The 18,677-nt window shown below is 45.9% G+C and overlaps 1 protein-coding gene across 2 annotated transcripts in view; it reads right to left on the bottom strand.

Moving 5' to 3' along the window:
• The window catches only part of LOC144770655 (putative methyltransferase DDB_G0268948), a 430,911-nt gene that overhangs the window by 120,507 nt on the left and 291,727 nt on the right, over nucleotides 1–18,677 (bottom strand). The window contains exons 4-5 of one of the 2 annotated variants that reach the window (XM_078655366.1): nucleotides 17,167–17,380; nucleotides 5,765–5,868 (exon numbers count right to left, since the gene is read on the bottom strand). In XM_078655366.1, coding sequence (XP_078511492.1) covers nucleotides 5,765–5,868; nucleotides 17,167–17,380 — 318 coding nt within the window. The remainder of the gene's footprint in view (nucleotides 1–5,764; nucleotides 5,869–17,166; nucleotides 17,381–18,677) is intronic. The other variant, XM_078655364.1, reaches the window with a different exon arrangement.

Below are 18,677 nucleotides of genomic sequence, written 5' to 3'. Positions count from 1 at the left end.
TCAAAACTTTTGCCAAATTTGGTGTAATGCCATTCATTCATTTTGACTGTAGCTGTTTCTGATTTCCATTGGATCATACTGGACATCCCCCGACACAGCCACATCTCCGGACACCTGAAAGACCTGCACTGGCTCCCCGTCAGCAAGAGAATCACGTTCCGACTCCTCACCCATGCACACAAAGCTCTCCACAACCAAGGCCCCAGATACCTCAACGACCGCCTGACCTTCTACGCTCCCGCCTGCCAACTACGTTCCACCAGCCACGCCCTCGCTGCCGTTCCCCGCATCCAAAGAGCCACCGTGGGAGGAAGATCCTTCTCCTACCTGGCTGCCAAGACGTGTAACTCCCTCCCCATCCACCTCCGCCTGACCCAAGACCACCTCGCCTTCAGTAAGCAACTCAAGACCTGGCTGTTCGAGCAGTAGCGGACCCCCCTCCCCCAAGCGCCTTGAGACCCTCCGGGTGAGTAGCGCGCTATACAAAGGCCCCGATTGATTGATTGGAAAAATAAATGGGGAAAAAGTGTTTTGGGGCTCTGCCTTTTTTTCATCCTACCACTTGACAGATCACCCCCACAGTTTCTAAAAATATGCAGAGCTGGATAAATTATTTCCTTACAGTTTTGCTCCAAAGTTATAAGCAAACCATAAAATGCTTTTCCTATGGAAACATGGTCCTAGCTATAGCTACTTAGTGGTGACATAAACACATATATATTCCAGTGAAGCAGGCACAAAACCTAGTAGGGGAAGAGCTGTGCATAGAACTGGTTTAGAGTGAACCCAGAGGAGGGACAGCTCATTACCCTGGACACATTTTTGGTTGGGCACACAGGTTTTGCATAAGTGGAGTTGAGTGTCTCCATCTTGGAAGTAGTCTGAGGGGCACTGGTGGATCATTCGCTATAGGGTGCACAGGAGCCACTGCAAAAGTGGAAAAATAACCACTGGGAACGCTTACCTTATTTTGATAGTGAAGTGCCACCCACAACCTTGTGCTCGACATAAAAGTGCGTCTGCAAAATAGCTTCTTCAGACCACGGCTTGACTTGAGCAAGAAAAGGAAAGGTCTAGACACGCTCTCTGTTACCTAAAATGAGCCCTGAAGGCCAGTACTTGTTCCCTCTTCTACTTAGAACAAAGACTCAGACTCTGGTGTTGTGCTACGTGGACACAGAAAGCTACACAAAGCCTTTCCCTGCAACTCCCAGATGACCGGTTCCGACTGTGTAAATGTAAATGTAAATGTACAGGAATTTATATAGCGCAAATCACCAAGCGGTTTCTAAGCGCTTGCTTAGGGAACCCGTCCTGGTATTCCCCTGTGAGATAACCCCGGCAGGGTATCCGCAAGGTGAAAACCAGGCATCCCGCCGTGAGGGGCCGTTGTGGAGATTAAGCAAGCTATTGCCCAGAGTCGCAGAGTGTGAACCCGTGAATCGAGTAGGCACCGGAGCGAGAATTGTCGAGTCCATGGACATTTTAGGACTCAAGACCCCGCCGAGCCGGGAATCAAACCCTGGTCCCGGGCTGACCTCTGCTTCCAGGTCTGCCTCCTCTAACCAGTGAGCCACACTTCTCCACTGACCTTGACACTGCTGGTGGCTCTGCCAGATTGAGTATTGGCCCCCAAGTGCCGCTCCTAAGGTTGTGTGACCCTTGGTTGTTTCTACGTGGACCTCTTCTAATATCTTTGAGAACCTGGGACTTAAACAAAATCTTGACTTCAAGACCTCGGGATGACTGGTACAAACCTGGCAAACCTGATCTGCCCAAGTTGTTACCTTACTAGACTGAAGCAATAGGTCCAGATCTACTGTGACCATTGATTAGGATTGTCACTTAGCACTTGTTGGTGCTATTTTTTACATAAACTACTTCTTAATAATTTGTATCTCTGGTTCCCCTTATTTGATTTTTTCCACTTTGGTGTCATTTTGTTCATATAATTATTATAGCTTTTTTATTAATGGGAGTAGGATTTTATTATGTTTGAATTTTTTTCACGCATCCCTGTATTGATTGAATATTGTCACAAAAATATAAGCACCTGGCAAGACAGGTGCTTATATTTATATATGTATATATTATTTAAGCAGGCAAGGCGTTTTGTAAAAATGCAGTGTCATGATGCTCTCATTGACATGAACTGTCCCCTAGGAGACTGGGTTGGGTACGGTGCGCGTGCCTTGCACAGTATGAAAATAACAGTTGTAGTGCTGAGCACACAAGTGCTTTGTGGCTCTACAGTCCAGCATGTGAAGCAAAACAAGCTGAGTGCCAGGAGTGCCCAGTGTTGGATTCTGAGATTTCTAGATGGGCTAACAAAGGAGGGCCTTCACTATTAGATGGTAGAGATACATAGGGCAATGGGTATTGTCATCAGCCACTGCAGCCCTTGTAACCAACTGAGCAACTTTGTCATAAGGTACTGGTATCATAGTATGGGTGGGCTACCATGGCAAGTTGGAAGCCCAGGGGTCATGACAGGTTACCACTGAAGGCACACTGGGTGGCAACTGTGTAAAGTGTCTGCTTCATCATGTAACATTTTCAGCCACTGGTCAATGTGACTCCGAAATAAAACTTATAATGTGCTTTTCTCACAGATTATAACACGTTTTTTTAAATACTTTTCCCACTAGGGGGCTAGTATAATGGTCTACAATATAAACACTTGGGTCTTGAAGCAAAAAGAATAAATAGAAAAGGAGCAGGAGCACACAGAGGAAAACACAGCTCCAAAAGCAGATATTCACATTTAAGGACGATACCCCTCACCCACCAGAGGTGGCATGCTTCATCATTGTGAATCCCACTGCACTCTGACAGCTGATCACAGTGCGGGCTATCATTAAATCAATCAGTAGATTTGTAGAGCACTTCTTGTCACCCTTGAGGGCATATATGAGCTAGCAGGGGCTAGCTGATTAGCTGAAAAGCTAGGTCTTTAAGAACCTAGGGAACTCTAGAAGAGATGGGGAGGTCCATAGACAAAAGAGTTGTCAAATCCATGTATTTGTTGCTAGTTAGGAAAAGTAACAACCACTACATCTTTTATGTCAGATGCAAGGGGTGAGGGTTATGAAAAGGGCCATGGACATCGAACGGACATGTCTGGTGGTCTAATGGTGTGATGGAATTTCAGGTGGTGGTTGAAGTAGGCAGGTCTGCTGTTGTGTAAGTTGTAAGTCTTGTGTGCATGGGTCAGGAATTTTACCTGGAATCCTTTCTGTCCAAGTAGCCAGTTGAGTTCCCTGAGGTAGGGCATTATGTTGATTTGTCTAGGGAGATACAGGATGTGGTGTTCTGTATGGTCTATAGTCATCGGAATAGGTGAGTTGTGATCGCTACGTAACAGTAGTCGAGTCATCTGGAGATAAGGGCCTGGGTGATGGTGCATCCTGAGTTTTGTGGGTAGCCATTAGAAAATCTTACAAAGCATGTAGAGGATGCAGAAGCAGGAGGAGGAGACAGATTTGACCTGAGTCATCATGGTTAGCTTGTTGTCCAGAAAGATGTCTGGGTACCTTGTGTGGTCTGTGGGGGTAGGAGTAGGTCAGAGTTCTGAGGGCCACCAGAAAGCATCCCATGGGGTGCTTTTTTTCTGAAAATCAGGACCTCTGCCTTGTCTGTGTTGGGAATCAGTTGGTTGTCCAAAAACATGCAACCTGTTTTTGGACTACTAACGAGGTAAAGGGATTCCATATCATGCTCCCCCAACATAGTTACATCATGTGCTACCAATCTAGAAGTACAGAATCAAAGCAACAGTAAAGACACAGAACTAAGCATGTGGGAAATGTGCGAAATTTTCCCCCAGAAATTATGCAAAATTCACCAGAAAATGAAATTATACGTTATAACGTGAAATGCAGATCTAGCATTTACTCTGTTTTTAACACAAAAGGCTTCCTCACATCTATTTTGAATATGAGAACCCTTGTCATGCTAAACATGTAGGGGCTTATTTACAAGCCCCTTGCGTCACTTTTCCCATGTTAAAAATAACACAAAAGTTGCGCAAGGGCCTTGTAAATCTGCCCCGTAGAGAAAAATCTTGCAAATGACAGATGCTCATGTTCAGTTCATTGTGTTGTTCCTGTGCTCCCATAATAGGATGTCTTACTCAAGTGAAATCTCAATAACACTACGAGGCATAATCCATATTCCTAGACATTTTGCATGAAAATCATAAAGTGAGATACTGAAAATTATGTGAGAGAAACTGCAATTTCACCCGGTCACACAAAGCACCTGTTGCCAGTTTTATTTGCGAGGTCCCTCCAATTTCTTAAACAAGAACGCTTGAAGCTGGGTTTCACGTCTACATTATGCACTCCCTTAACATCGCTAAAACAGTAAATAAATGACACCATCTTTGAATCAAGTTTCCTATCTCACAAAGAAGATCTGGGTCTTCTGCCTTCTGTAACTAAGATAAACAATTTGTATCTTTAAGTTCATCTTGTGGAATGAGCTTTTCCATCCTACACTTACATCAGTCGTCCTTCAATTGACATAATTTTAGAGCCCAGTCCTGATGAAGACTGGATAAACTAGTCAAATTGGTTTGAATGAAAATGCTTATGTTGTCTTAGTGTCGAGGACTTGTATCTCACAGGAAACCAATACATGTTTAATAAAACTGTTCCTTATTTAGACCCTATCCACAACAATTCTACATACAATACAGACCCCCAATTCTGATAACCCATTGATTGAAAGAATTCCTCTACTTGCTTCCTCCAATAAAATGCATATACCTCATACATCCGTTATGTTATGTTATGTTATGTTATGTTATGCGTTTTTATTAGGCGCACAGATGCTCCAGCCAAGGAGCGTCCTGGCGCCCGACAAGGCAGCTGCACAACACAACGAAACAATAGTCAAGCACACTTAAACTAAGGGAATAAAAAGGTTTTCACCGCCCGGCGAAAAGAAAGAAGATCCCCAAGGGCACGAATCGCCGGGGGAAGGGAGTTCCAAAGCACCGCTGCCTGAACTTTAAAGGAGCGCCCGCCAGCTCTACTCCGCTTAAAGCGCGGGACACTAGCCAGCTCTAGATCAGCAGATCTTAAAGCTCGGGCTGGAATGTAATGAGCCAAAAGTGTCGACAGAATCACAGCTGGGGATCCCTTCAGAATCTTATATGCGACACAGAGGACCTTAAACTGGATCCGCTGGGCCACCGGGAGCCAGTGCAATGAGCGCAAGGTACTGGAAGTGGGGCAAGATCTAGGTAATCCTACCACCGATCTTGCTGCAGCGTTCTGGATCAGTTGCAGGCGTCCAATCTCAGCCTGGTTCAGACCTACCAACAGGGAGCTCGCATAATCCAGCCTAGAGATGACAGTAGCTTGGATCATGAGCTGCCTAGTGGAGGCGTCAAAGAACTGTATAGTATAAATTTTTCCCCATTTCATATACATATATGCATGTGTGCTGGCTCACATTCATATTTTAAACTCACAATTCTGTTCATTTATTTTATGCGTGTTTTAATTAGTCTACAAATTTGCATTATCAGGCAAATGAAAAGAAAGCAATACGTTGTACAAAACACAACGTAAAACACATCGTTTATTGCTTTTTCCAAACTGAAACTCCCCAATCATTTTGATCAGTGAAAACAATGACCATGAATAAACTTGTGTCTCCAAGATAAATAACACTACTATAATTCAGGCCGGAGTAGTTCCTATTTCATGGGGTACATGCAAATTTAGAACATGGCTTGACAACATTTTTGCCTTACCTTGTTTTATCAGCAAAAGGCACAGCATCAAATATCTCTTTGTATTCAGAACTCATTAGGTCAATTCTTTTATCTCCATGTTCCCGTAAGAGAAAGTTATGAGCCTGCAAAAATACATGCAGTAAGTGAATGCATGGACCTGCCTATTCTCAGTTTTTAAATGCCATTTGAAGCTGAAATGTTGGAGCCTAATCACAGATGTTAAATGTTACCCAATCCAAATTACAGGATTCCATAGACTCCCAGTGATAGCAACCCCGTGCAACCACCTTGCTAGTACTTCCCCTGTACTCACTACTTCTCATGTGGTATAGCTACTATATTTACCCTCAGTGCAGTGATCTAATTCTCAGCTAACTGTTCGGGGGCCATAAAAATTCTTACAATAAGTTTCTGGATTGAAACTAGTTAAAATGGGGGTCTCAAGTTGGCGGAGGTAAGTACGTTTGTCCAAATAGGGACCCTTGCTTCTAGTCAGGGTAAGGGGGATACACTCTTAAAATAACCCCTGCTCACCCCCTTGGTAGCTTGGCACGAGCAGACAGGCTTATCTCAGAGGAAGTGTGTAAAGCATTTGTACAATAACATTGTGAAAACACTACGAATGGACACCACACCAGTTTAGAAAAATAAGTATTCTTTATCTAAACCAAAACAAGACCAAATGACTAAAAATCCACAATACAGTATCGAAAATATCCTTAAAAATAGGTTACTCACGCAAATCAAGCTTGTTGCAAGAAATTAGTCTACCTGGAGACGAGGTGCGCGGCATCTGGCCCGGAGTCAAACAGACCCACAAAGAACAGTACCTTGGAATTGATGAAAGCAAAGATGGAGCACGGCGTCGGGGAGGTGATGCTTTGTTGGCGCCTGCGGTGTTGGTTCCTTAGGCCCCCAGGGGAGTTGATGTCTCTGTTCCTTACTGCAGTGCAGGGGAGGTGAGATGTCAGTTCCTTACTGTGTCAGTTGGTGACATCACAGATGGTGTTGAAGCATTGGTTCATTACGATGGTGTAATGTCCATGGATTCGGGAGTCACCCACGTCGAGGATTGGCTCTGCGTTGTTAAAGCACAGGCGGCGATGAAGTTGGGGCTGTGGGGCGAGTCGGGAGGTATGTCGTGGATATCACAAGTGGTATCCTCGGCTCCGCTGCAGGCAGCAAACTCGATTACAGCTTCGGAGTTGATGTGGCACAGCGTCAGCAGGCATCAGGCCTATGGTGCAAGTCGTGGCGGCGCGTTGTGCTCTTCATGAGCGGTGCCCACAGCTGCGGTGCAGGTTATGGCGTCATTTGCTAGCGTCGGTATTACAATTTCCCTATGTAGCAGCTGAAACAGCAGTTCCAGATGCAGAGAGACAGAAGGGATGGAGTCTTTGTGTCCCTGAGATATTTTCTTCAAGCAGGTGACAAAGCACACAGTAAAGTCCCTTTTATCCTTTCCTTGGCAGCAAGAAGCAACTACAGGCCAGCCCCAGTCAGCAAACAAAACAGGGGCAGTATTCCTCCTCAGCTTATCCAGCTCTTCTCCTTGGCAAAGGCTCCTCTTGATTTCCCAGAAGTGATCTAAAAGTCTTTCGTGTGGGCCCCTCTTTTTATACACAAAACCCTTTGTTCTCTGAAGGCAGAGAAGGCAGAGAATGTCTTTACCAAGCCAAACCAATTTTTTCTTCACTGGTGAAGCTTCCTGGCAGGAGGTGGAGGCAGCATTGTTGAAGGCAGACCAGGCCCATGCAGATGAAAAGAAATCCCCCTACTCTAAATGCAGCCCAGGTCTATTCAGCTCAGTCCTGACTCATCAGACTTCTGGAGCCACTGCCCCTCTCCAGCCCCTGTCATCCAAAAGCTAGACATGCAATACACACACCTAGCAGAGTCACAAAGGATAGTTAAACAAGAAAATACCTACTTCCTGAAAGTGGTATTCTCAAACACAGAATGTAAAAATCACCTTCACTAAAAGATGCATTTTAACAATCTCAGTTCAGACATACTAAACTTTATTTTTCCAACTCGTTCACAGGGGTAGTTATATTTATAAGATGCTATAAACAAACTCCCCATTCTGTCTTATGGGAACATGCAGACTTGCAATAGTGAAAAACACACTTGGCAGTAATTCAATATCAGGACATGCCGCACAAGGGCTTGTCCTGCCTTTCACATACAATGCACCTTTCCCACAGGGGTACCTTGGGCTTACCTTAAGGGTGACTAATATGTAGAAAAGTGAAGGTTTAGGGACTGGCAAGTGGGTGCACTTGCCAAGTTGACATGGCAGTACTAGACTGCACACAGGCTCTACAATGGCAGGCCAGAGTTACATTTTTCAGGCTGCTTCTGTGGGTGGCATAATCAGTGCTGCAAGCACACTAGCAGCCTTTGATTTACAGGCCACAGTGCACTATACTAGGGTCTGACAAGTAAACCACCTAGCCAATCATGGAAACACTAATCCATAACAACAATTTACAGAAAAGAGCACTTGCACTTTGGCACTGAACAGCAGTGGCAAAATGCCCAAAGCATCTAGACCAGCAAAAATGGAGTCCAGAACACGGCAAAACACAGGAGGCAAAGGCAAAAAATGGAAGGGAGACGCACGCTAATTGTGCCAGATTTAACGAAAGCTCTTGATGTTCCATCCTAAAACATATCTTACTGGACAAGAAACCAGAGGAGCCAAATGTCATACGAGCATTCTCAGAAAACCAAAACCCTTCGCCAATGACAACAACCTAAAAAACAGCTGTTCAATCTCTAGTTCTACCCAGAATAGACTATGGGAATACAATCTTATGGGGCTTGCCGAGATCCAGTCAGGCTCCTTAAAGAGCCTCACTTAACACAGCTACAGGATTCGTCACTGGCTCCAGAAAGAACAACCACATCACCCCGGATCTAAAGGAACTGAATTGGCTTCCTTAAGAGGCAAGAACACAGCTAAATATTGCATGCATGACGCACAAAGTCCTGCACCTCAATACACCAAATTATCTAGCCAATAAACTCGAATTATCATGCAATAGCAGAATTCTGAGATGCACCAACACCCTGCTTTTGAAACCACAACCATTTAGGAAAAAAAAACTACACACGCACCTTCTCTGGCCTAGCACCAAGGATATGGAACTCCCTGCCCCACGCAATCAGAATGAACCTCTCCACCACCTCCTTCAAAAAAGAAGTCAAACTACTTCTAATGAATTAAATTCTCCCCTGATCCCAACCCTGAGGCAAGTTGATACCAACCGGAAGCTGCTCATTTACCAAGATACATGATGATCTCTAAAGGATAATGACTAACACAATCCTGACCTTCAACAAGAACTTATTCAGTCAGTCAAAAAATCTTTATTTCGGCAGAAGCCATAAAAGAATCAGCAAGAATAAAACATTTAGCAATATTTACAAACATTAAAAACCAGGAAAATTCCATTTTTACAAAAGTGACAATAATATATCATTTAAAAATCATCACGATTTTAAAATTTCTGACCTTGCCCTCCACATACAACACAAAAACCTGGAAACTGCAAATACAATATGCAAGTCCGTATTTAGTTTTAAAAGTCTATAGACTTCCTTGCCCAGAGCCCAAGTTCTTGCACAAGTTTATAAGCTCTTTCTGACGTATTTTGCCATATCCTCGGCAGAAAAAGAGCACATGCAGGTGAGTCTCCTCCTTGGCTGGACAAGCAGGTCAGCCCAGGTCCCGTCCGGGTACCCATTGATTTGTGTATCCATTGTGCGGGAGACAACCATATAGAAACTGTAAATAGAGTTTCCTAGCCAGGGTTAGATAAATAACGTCAAGTACAGTCTCCAACATGTAAGTACATTTCACGTCTAGGAATATAGACAGCCTTGAGCCGGCCCTAGGACTGAGATACAAATTGCCCATTTGAACATCCCAGTATCTTCTTATCAGGACCTTCCTGGTAATGCTTACACAGGCCAATCTGGGGTTCTCCCACAACTTAAAGAATCCTAAAGTGATCAAACAGTTTTTAACATACATGATCCATGGAACCTTCCAGTTCCCCGAAGTGCTAAGAATCTCCTCTAGCTCAGTTCTATACTCAGCGAGTTCCGGGGTAACCCATATCATTCGCCAAAAAAGAAGTGGCCTACATCCTACAACCTGGGTGATTGGTCTTACACCTAGGTCCATGCGGAGAGGGAATAGAGGGGTGCTCACCGGAAGACCAACTATTTGTCTTAGAAATGTATTTTCGGTGATCAGCATTGGATTAATATTTGAGTGGCCCCATATCTCAGCACCATACACTGACGCACTTCTCACCTGAGTTTTGTAAATCTCTAAGAAGGGGCTCATAGGTTTGTGATGGGTATCCCTAAAAACTTTGGCCAAGCACCCGAGATTTGGATTAGTCTAAGATTAGCCTTTGTGACCTGGGGCCCCCAAGTCATTTTTTCATTTAGGGTGACCCCCAGGTACTCAAAGTTGCTAACCCTCTCTAGGGATGAGCCATTCATGCAGGGGCCAGAATGAAGCAATTTCCCGGGGTTGAAAACCATATATTTGTTTTTTTGTACATTTATCTCCAACCCCCTATCCTTACAAAAAAGTGAAAATCCATCCATTATTCTTTGTAGCCCCATAGTGACTTAGACAGGAGTAGCGTGTCATCAGCAAACATCAACGCCGGCACACGACCCCGAGCCAACTTCTGGGCATCGATATTCTTGCATTGGCTCAGGGCACGCAGCAGGCCGTTGATGTAAATACAAAATAAGGTGGGGGCCAGAATGCACCACTGTATAACTCCCCTATTAACCGAAATAGAGGTGGTGAGATCCCCCCCTTTCCCATACCTAATTTTGGAATTGTTCCCTGCGTGGAGACGAATGATGATCTCAGAAAGATATGGGGTTATCCCCAGCTCCCACAACACTCTCCACAAGGTCTCCCTGGGAACCATGTCAAAGGCACTCCGCAGGTCCCCAAAGACCAGATAGAGCCCCCCCCGCTACTACTGATTTCCAATGGAGGAGTTGGAGCCTAAATATCTGATCCATAGTCGAAGTTTTGGATCTAAACCCAGCCTGTAGATGGGACATCATTTTATTTTTCTGTTACCAGGTCTGGACTCGATCAAGAATGATCCCTGCGAAGGCCTTTTGAGATATAGCTATTAGACTGATAGGTCTATGGTTGGAGGGCTGAAAAGGACAGCCCTTACTTAAATACCGGGAAGGTCTATAGTTGGAGGGCTGAAAAGGACAGCACTTACTTAAATACTGGAGTTACCTCAGCCCCCAGCCACGATTCAGGTAGGTTCATCCCTTTTAGAATGGCATTAAAAATCAACCACAGGTAGGGGGCCCAAACTTTAGGCTTATTTCTATATAGCTCTCCAGGAACATTGTCAAGCCCTGCAGCTTTTCCTATAGGAATTTTTTTAATTAGTTTCTACTTCAACCAGGGAGATTTGAGGGGAATCTATATCTACAGTAGGGAGTGTGAAGGGAGATGATACTACCATAGAACCATTGTCTGGTGGTATAGAGTACAGAGCTTGGTAGTGGGTAACCCAACTCTCTGTCGCTATGTTCGCAACAATATTCCATAATGATCTTGGATCCTTGGATTCCAGGGCTGTTTTTAACCTGTCCCATTTGTCTCTTCCCCAGGCAACCTTGGCAGAAGCAATACTTTTTTTATACTGGGCCCTAGCTGTTTTGATGGCACTCTGAGATTTATGTTTAATAGCCTCTATTAGAGTATTCTTTGCCTGTTTACAGGTGCTGTTAAACCAAGTAACCTTTTGTTGACTCCTTCTGCCCCGCTGGCAGGGTCTATAAAATGCTTCTCTTAATTTACAGTAGATGGAGTGATTGATGGCCCCTAATCTACTGTAATTTTCAGGGGAAGCCCCATTGTCCGCCAGGTCTGTTAGGGTCATTAGATCGACAATGATACTTTCATAGAGTAGTGCCAGTTTCGCTTGACAGTTTTCCATCTGTGCCCACTTAACCTTTTTTTTTTGTTATTGGAGAGGAATAGCTCATCCCTGGGACACTGATCTAAGTCTCTTGATTCCGTTTTTAAAGGGAACTCAAACGTTTCTAACAGGGCGTTATGATTACTATCATGCCTGGGTAGAATAGTAAATCCAGTCACGAAAGACCAACCTCTGAATTCTATTAAAACGAAGTCCAGTATTGACTCGTGGCCCACCCTGTTAAAAGTGTGTTTGCCAGGCGAATCGGATCTGAATCGACCATTGCAGACACGTAGTGATTATTTCAAAGTAAAAGCCTTGATTTGAAGCACCAGAGAAGACCAGGCCCTGATCGGGGTTAAGTTTATCTCAGGGATAGCCCACACCTCATCTTCTTCTCTGCCACAAGAGTCATCAAAGTCTTTTAGGGGTTCATATTGAAAGTTTAGGTCACCACCCAAAAGAATCAGACCATCTTTTGTATCGCCCGACATTACTATATCTAGATGGTCTATTGTTGGTGACTCCTTTCCATTTTTCACGGGCCTGAAATACACATTAATCAATTTGATTTTGCAATCCTTGTTAAAATTGATTGATGCCATTTAATGAGTGTTCACAAAACGTTCTAAAAAAGTTCTCCACCGCTCACCTCATTCCTGTAAAGTTATGATACCACACCTGCTTCCTGGAAAGTTTCAGGGTAATCCGTGATGTGCTGGGTGAGGAAAAAGGGGGGCAAATACCTTATCCTATTAATTCTTCCATTGGCAAAATTAAATACAGATATCCCAATAAATGCTGAACAGAATTACATCAAATTTTGCACGAAGCAAGATCATGGATTTGTGATTTGGTGTGAATCCATTCAGCAGCTTTTGAGAAAATAATGGTAAAATTATATAAATATTTTATGCCGTGAAGGATCTGTCAAGCTGACAGATCTCCAGACGAGGTGTGGTGACAGCCAACTAAAAACTGGGGACTCACACTCAGTCTGGAGTCCAAGAAAAAGGTTAAAAAAATATGAGGGGGCAAGGATAGAGATACCCTGCCCTCCTTAGTTTGGTGGGGTTCCCAGGAGGGCCACTGCCAGGGTCTAAAACATACATATTTTTTAAATTGGCTCAAATTTGCGGTGGATCCAGGGATCCACTGCAAATTATTTTAAAAAGTGAGATCCTGCCCTTAAATACACACATTCCCTTGAGTAAATTAGGGCATGGGCACTTCTTATAAAATAATTTAACTGGGGGGCCTGCCCCCCCTTCCCAATATTCAAGTCTGTTGGAGGACTCAACAACCATATCCCTTGTGGCAGGATAACTTCTTGTGTCCTGGGGAGCCTTCCCTGGGACATTGTCCCCCTGACCTCAAGAAAACTTGTCTGCCACCACCCGGCGGGACCTGACAACATTTTCCTGCCTGGTGGCAACCATCAATTATTTTTACTGCCTAGCCTATTGTGAGGAAATGGAAAGATACCTGCTTCCACCTGGCGACAGCCATTCTGGCTCCTGCTGCAATCAAGATAAGGGAATGCATGGGAGCAGACACCTCCATGGGAAGCCATGTGAGAGTCCCTGCCACCAGCCTCTAACCATTTGTGTTAAGAGTGTCTATAAAGGCTCTAGTTGGAATACAGCCCTGGGGATAGTTTCCCATGGCCTATAAAGATGTGAGCATGAGGCTACATACCCCCTTAATTTAAGAAAAATATTTCAGCTCCTGTGAATGGGAAACTGGAATTTTCAAGAAGGAAGCCACATGGCCCCTCCCCAAAATGAGAACGTTTTTGTTTATTTTTTTCTTACAAGAGGAAAACACTATAGCACACATTGGATACAAATTCCAATTCCCTAGAATAAAAGAAAGAAAAGGGGGAGGAGCAAAAAAAATTAGCACATCATTAAAATAAAGTATTTTGGGCCTACTGAATATACTCTGGATCTGATAATAATCAACACTCTACCCCTACATCCAGAGACAGTATAGGCTGTACCTTTAGCCCCTGGAAAAAGCGGGCCCCAAGTATTGAACAACCATAGATAGCCAAGCATTTTTCATTCTCAAAGTGGCATATTCAAGTTCATAATAATGACTCATTTTGATTTATCAATAGCATTTGGAAGATTATTTCTCCACTCAAGCACCAAGCAACACATGACAATAGAGAAAAGTAAAGCTGGCATACAAACCTGAGGTGCCTCTAGCCCTATGGAGAGAATGATGTTCAGATATGAAACTCTACTCAGCATTCAGTTTTCTGAGAAAGCCATAAGCCACAGGAACACCATCCGCATCACGACCAACACCGACGACACCCTCGCACCCGCCGAACACCTGCACTTCCAGATCCACGTCAACCCCAAGACCACCCTCAGAGGCACCCTCATCTACAGACCCCCAGGACCACGCACACAATTCAGCGAAGACATCGCCGACTTCATCAGCCCCCACGCCCTCCTCTCCGCTGACTACATCCTCCTCGGGGACCTCAACTTCCACCTGGAGAACAACCACGACCGCAACACCACCACCCTGCTGGACAACCTCGCAAACCTCGGACTCAAGCAGCTGGTGACCACCCCCACCCGGTCTTTTCTTCCAGCAAGGACATCGCCTTCAGCCACGCCACGGGACTCCACTGGACGGACCACAGCTGCGTACACTTCAGCTTCAGAAGGACCACGCGCCACCATCACCAGCAACAGGCTCCCCGCAGAAGCTGGAACAAGATCACTGCAGACCAGCTCGCTACTTCCCTGAGCAAGAACCCTCCCACCAGCACAACGAACCCCAGCCAAGCGGCCACCAACCTCACGAAATGGATCAGCGACTGCGCAGACGACCTCGCCCCGCTGAAGACCCTGCCGAACAGACCCGGCAGCAAGAAAGCCCCATGGTTTAACGACGAACTCAAGAGCTCCAAGAAGAACTGCAGAGCACTCGAGAAAACCTGGCGCAGAGACCCAACACCGGACAACATGACTGCCCTCAAGCTCGCCACCCGAAAACACCACCAGCTGATCCACGCCACCAAGAAAACCGCATTCAAGGAACGACTGGACAACAACGCACACAACAGCAAGGAACTCTTCAACAACGTGAAAGAGCTCTCCAACCCCAACGCCGGAAACAACGACATCACCCCTTCGCAAGACCTCTGCAACTCCCTCGCCTCCTACTTCCACAACAAGATCGCGGACATACACAACAGCTTCAGCACTCAACCGACGCACGCCACGTCCGAACCATCGCCCCCCACCACCACCCTCCGCGCCTGGACCCCGATCAGCACCGAAGACACCATCCACACGATGAACTCCATGCACTCCGGATCTCCGACAGACCCCTGCCCTCACCACGTCTTCAACAAGGCCGACGCTGTCATCGCACCCCACCTGCGGGACATCATCAACACCTCCTTCGACATCACAACCTTCCCGGAGAGCTGGAAGCACGCCGAACTCAGCGCTCTACTCAAGAAACCATCAGCAGACCCAACCGACCTCAAGAACTACCGCCCCATCTCGCTGCTCCCGTTTCCAGCCAAAGTCATCGAGAAGACCGTCAACAAGCAACTGGCCGCCTTCCTCGAGACGAACGGCTCCCTCGACCTCTCGCAGTCTGGCTTCCGGGCCAACCACAGCACCGAGACCGCCCTGATCGCAGCCACCGATGACATCCGAGCCCTGCTCGACAACGGAGAAACAGCGGCCCTCATCCTCCTGGACCTCTCCGCGGCCTTCGACACTGTCTGCCACCGTACCCTAGTACAGCGCCTCAGCAACGTCAGGAATCCAGGAGAAGGCACTGGAGTGGATCACCTCCTTCCTCGCCGGTAGGACACAGAGAGTCCGCCTCCCCCCGTTCAGATCGGAAGCCACCGAAGTCATCTGCGGGGTTCCTCAAGGCTCCTCGCTCAGCCCAACACTCTTCAACGTCTACATGAGCCCCCTCGCAGCCATCGCACGCCAGCACAACCTGAACATCATCTCCTACGCCGACGACACCCAGCTGATCCTCTCCCTCACCAACGACCCCGCCACCCCCAGAGCCAACCTGCACGAAGGGATGACAGACGTAGCCAAATGGATGTCGAACAGCCGCCTGAAACTGAACTCAGACAAGACGGAAGTCCTCATCCTGGGATCCTCACCCTCCGCCTGGGACGACTCCTGGTGGCCCCCCGCCCTGGGCAGCGCACCCAAACCAACAGAACACGCACGCAACCTGGGCTTCATCCTGGACATGCTACGTAAGATCTTCCGATGGATCCCCACCGAGACCAGGAAGACGGTCACCCAGGCCCTCGTCACCAGCCGTCTGGACTACGGCAACTCCCTCTACGCTGGAACCACCGCCAAACTCCAGAAGAGACTCCAGCGGATCCAGAACACCTCAGCACGACTCATCCTGGACATCCCCCGCCGCAGCCACATCTCCGGACACCTGAGAGACCTGCACTGGCTCCCGGTCAACAAGAGAATCACCTTCCGGCTCCTCACCCACGCACACAAAGCCCTACACAACCAAGGACCAGGATACCTCAACAGCCGCCTCAACTTCTACGCTCCCAAATGCCAGCTTCGATCGACCAGCCACGCCCTCGCCGCCGTCCCCCGCATCCGAAGAGCCACCACAGGAGGAAGGTCCTTCTCCTACCTGGCTGCCAAGACTTGGAACTCCCTTCCGACCCACCTCCGCCTGACCCAGGACCACCTCGCCTTCAGGAAGCAGCTCAAGACCTGGCTGTTCGAGCAGAAGCGGACCCCCCCCCCAGCGCCTTGAGACCCTCCGGGTGAGTTGTGCGCTATATAAATGCTATGATTGATTGATTGATTAAGCCGATATCCACCCAATACACTTGAATTTGCAGGCAACTAGCAGGCAACTAGCAAATATATGAATCACATTTACAGGTGGCTCCCCCACCATGGGCATCTAGGCAATTGACAATACCCCCCTTGTGTCCACACCCATTTAGCGACACACTCTGGTGTATAACAAGGACTGAGATATCATGGTACTATCACTGTCTGCCTTCCTTAAAGAAAATACAATTTACTCAACTGTTATATGTACAGATTTCTTCATAATGTGTGAAAGTTGACTCCCTCATGTCTTACATGTACTGTTCATGAAGTCCTAAAGGGGAAAGTAGAATGGATGTTAAACTACATAGAAACACATAGACATCAAGTAATATTGTGTAACGTAAGGGGCAGTAGTGGTCTCACTCTGAAATGTGTGTGTGTGAGGGGGGCACCTTTAGATCAGCATAATCCCTAATAGATAGATAGGATCAACACAATCTCATTTGTGTTGTGTGCAAAACATAATCCGTTAATGGTTCGGAATGGGTTTTATTCCCATGTAAAAACATATTCCAATTAATCACAAACTGATAACCGCATTTGCCCTTACCTCCATAAATGTATCAGTCAAACATTTGGAGCAATCTTTGTAGTGAAGATCAAAGTGGGGAATCAGGCAATATAATGCAAGGCATCCATTGGGTTTGAGGACACGATCAACTTCCCTTAAAAATCCATCAACTTCAAACCAGTGAGCGGCAACAGAAGAAGTTGTCAGGTCTACAGAGCCATCTTTGAGTGGAATCTTCTCTGCAGCGGCAACTCTAAAAATTATACAGTAAATATGAATAAATTAGACCATAAGTTGAAAAGTCGTATTAATTGTGGCCTTTCAAAATTCTTTTGATTGTCTCTCTTGTATTTTGATTATGTATTGTGCTTTTATGGTTGCTTTGCTTCAACCGCATAACGCTTATTGAATTGAATTAAAATTAGACCATAATTTGAAAAGTCATATTATTTGTGGCCTTTCAAAATATAAATCAGGGAGCTTTGTGAAAACTGACCTTCTATGACTGCTGTCCTTCATAAGTAAGGGCCTGATTATGAGTTCTCGTGGTGTGGTAGTAGGTTGCCTTACCACTCCCTGCTCCCAAACTGCTAAACTCAAACGCTGACCGCCCGCCACCTTCAGAGATTTCTACTGATCTGGTGGGCAGTCTGTTGGCATTCCCAAGGAGGTGCTATGCTAAGGCTCATATTTAGCCTTACCAAGGTAGTGCCATGGGAGCACCAAAGCCAGTTCATACATGGCATAGACTGTGAAGTCCATGCAATGCAGGAACAGGGGGTACATGCAGACAGGGGGGCACCGTGTGCCCCCCTGTATGCATCCTGAGGGATTGAGGTAACACCGCCATGAAAACTGTGGCAATGAGGAAACGTAATATGCTTGCCTGTGTTGCAAGGGCAACTGATTGTTCTGCTTAGGGCTTCTTCAGATAAGGCTGCATCTTGGTTGTTTTCATTGGAGGTTGCAAGTAAAATTACATTAGGTGCGTTCTGAATGGTCTCCATGACTGTTTTTAGGGAAATGGCCAACCTCTGTTTTTTACAAAATTGACTTTAATGCCAAAGATGTTATGGGCAATGTGACAACTGACTCTAGGCTGACCACTGGGTAGTTGGCTGTGTTGGCTAAATATGCACCCCAGGCATGTTTGTTTTTTGTGGGGTATTAAAGATCTCCAGTAACACCTGTTTTAGTGAGTCAAAGGTTCCTGAGTCAAAGGTGGTAAGTGATGATAATATTTGATAAGTGTTGCCTTCCATACCAATGTGGAGATCTTGGCTAGTCAGTCCAAACTAGGGGCTTAACAGTGACTGCTTTGTGAAATTTGGTAGGATGCAGTTTCCCCTAGAGGCAGTGTGCTATACATTGCCTAAGGTGGATGAGAACTTCCCTGTGTAATAAGGTACAGGTAATAGTTTTGTTCAGACTACTCTTATGATTGTTTGTTTGCCCAATTGAATGTGTAAATGTATGTTTACTTTGTACGGCTCTGATATGTCTGCAAACAATTATTTTTATAAGGTACTGCAAATGTGAAGGAAACTCCC

This window comes from Lissotriton helveticus, chromosome 7, assembly GCF_964261635.1.
Source record: "Lissotriton helveticus chromosome 7, aLisHel1.1, whole genome shotgun sequence".
Taxonomy (NCBI): Eukaryota; Metazoa; Chordata; class Amphibia; order Caudata; family Salamandridae; genus Lissotriton; species Lissotriton helveticus.
This window is presented reverse-complemented; position numbering and strand designations above follow the sequence as displayed.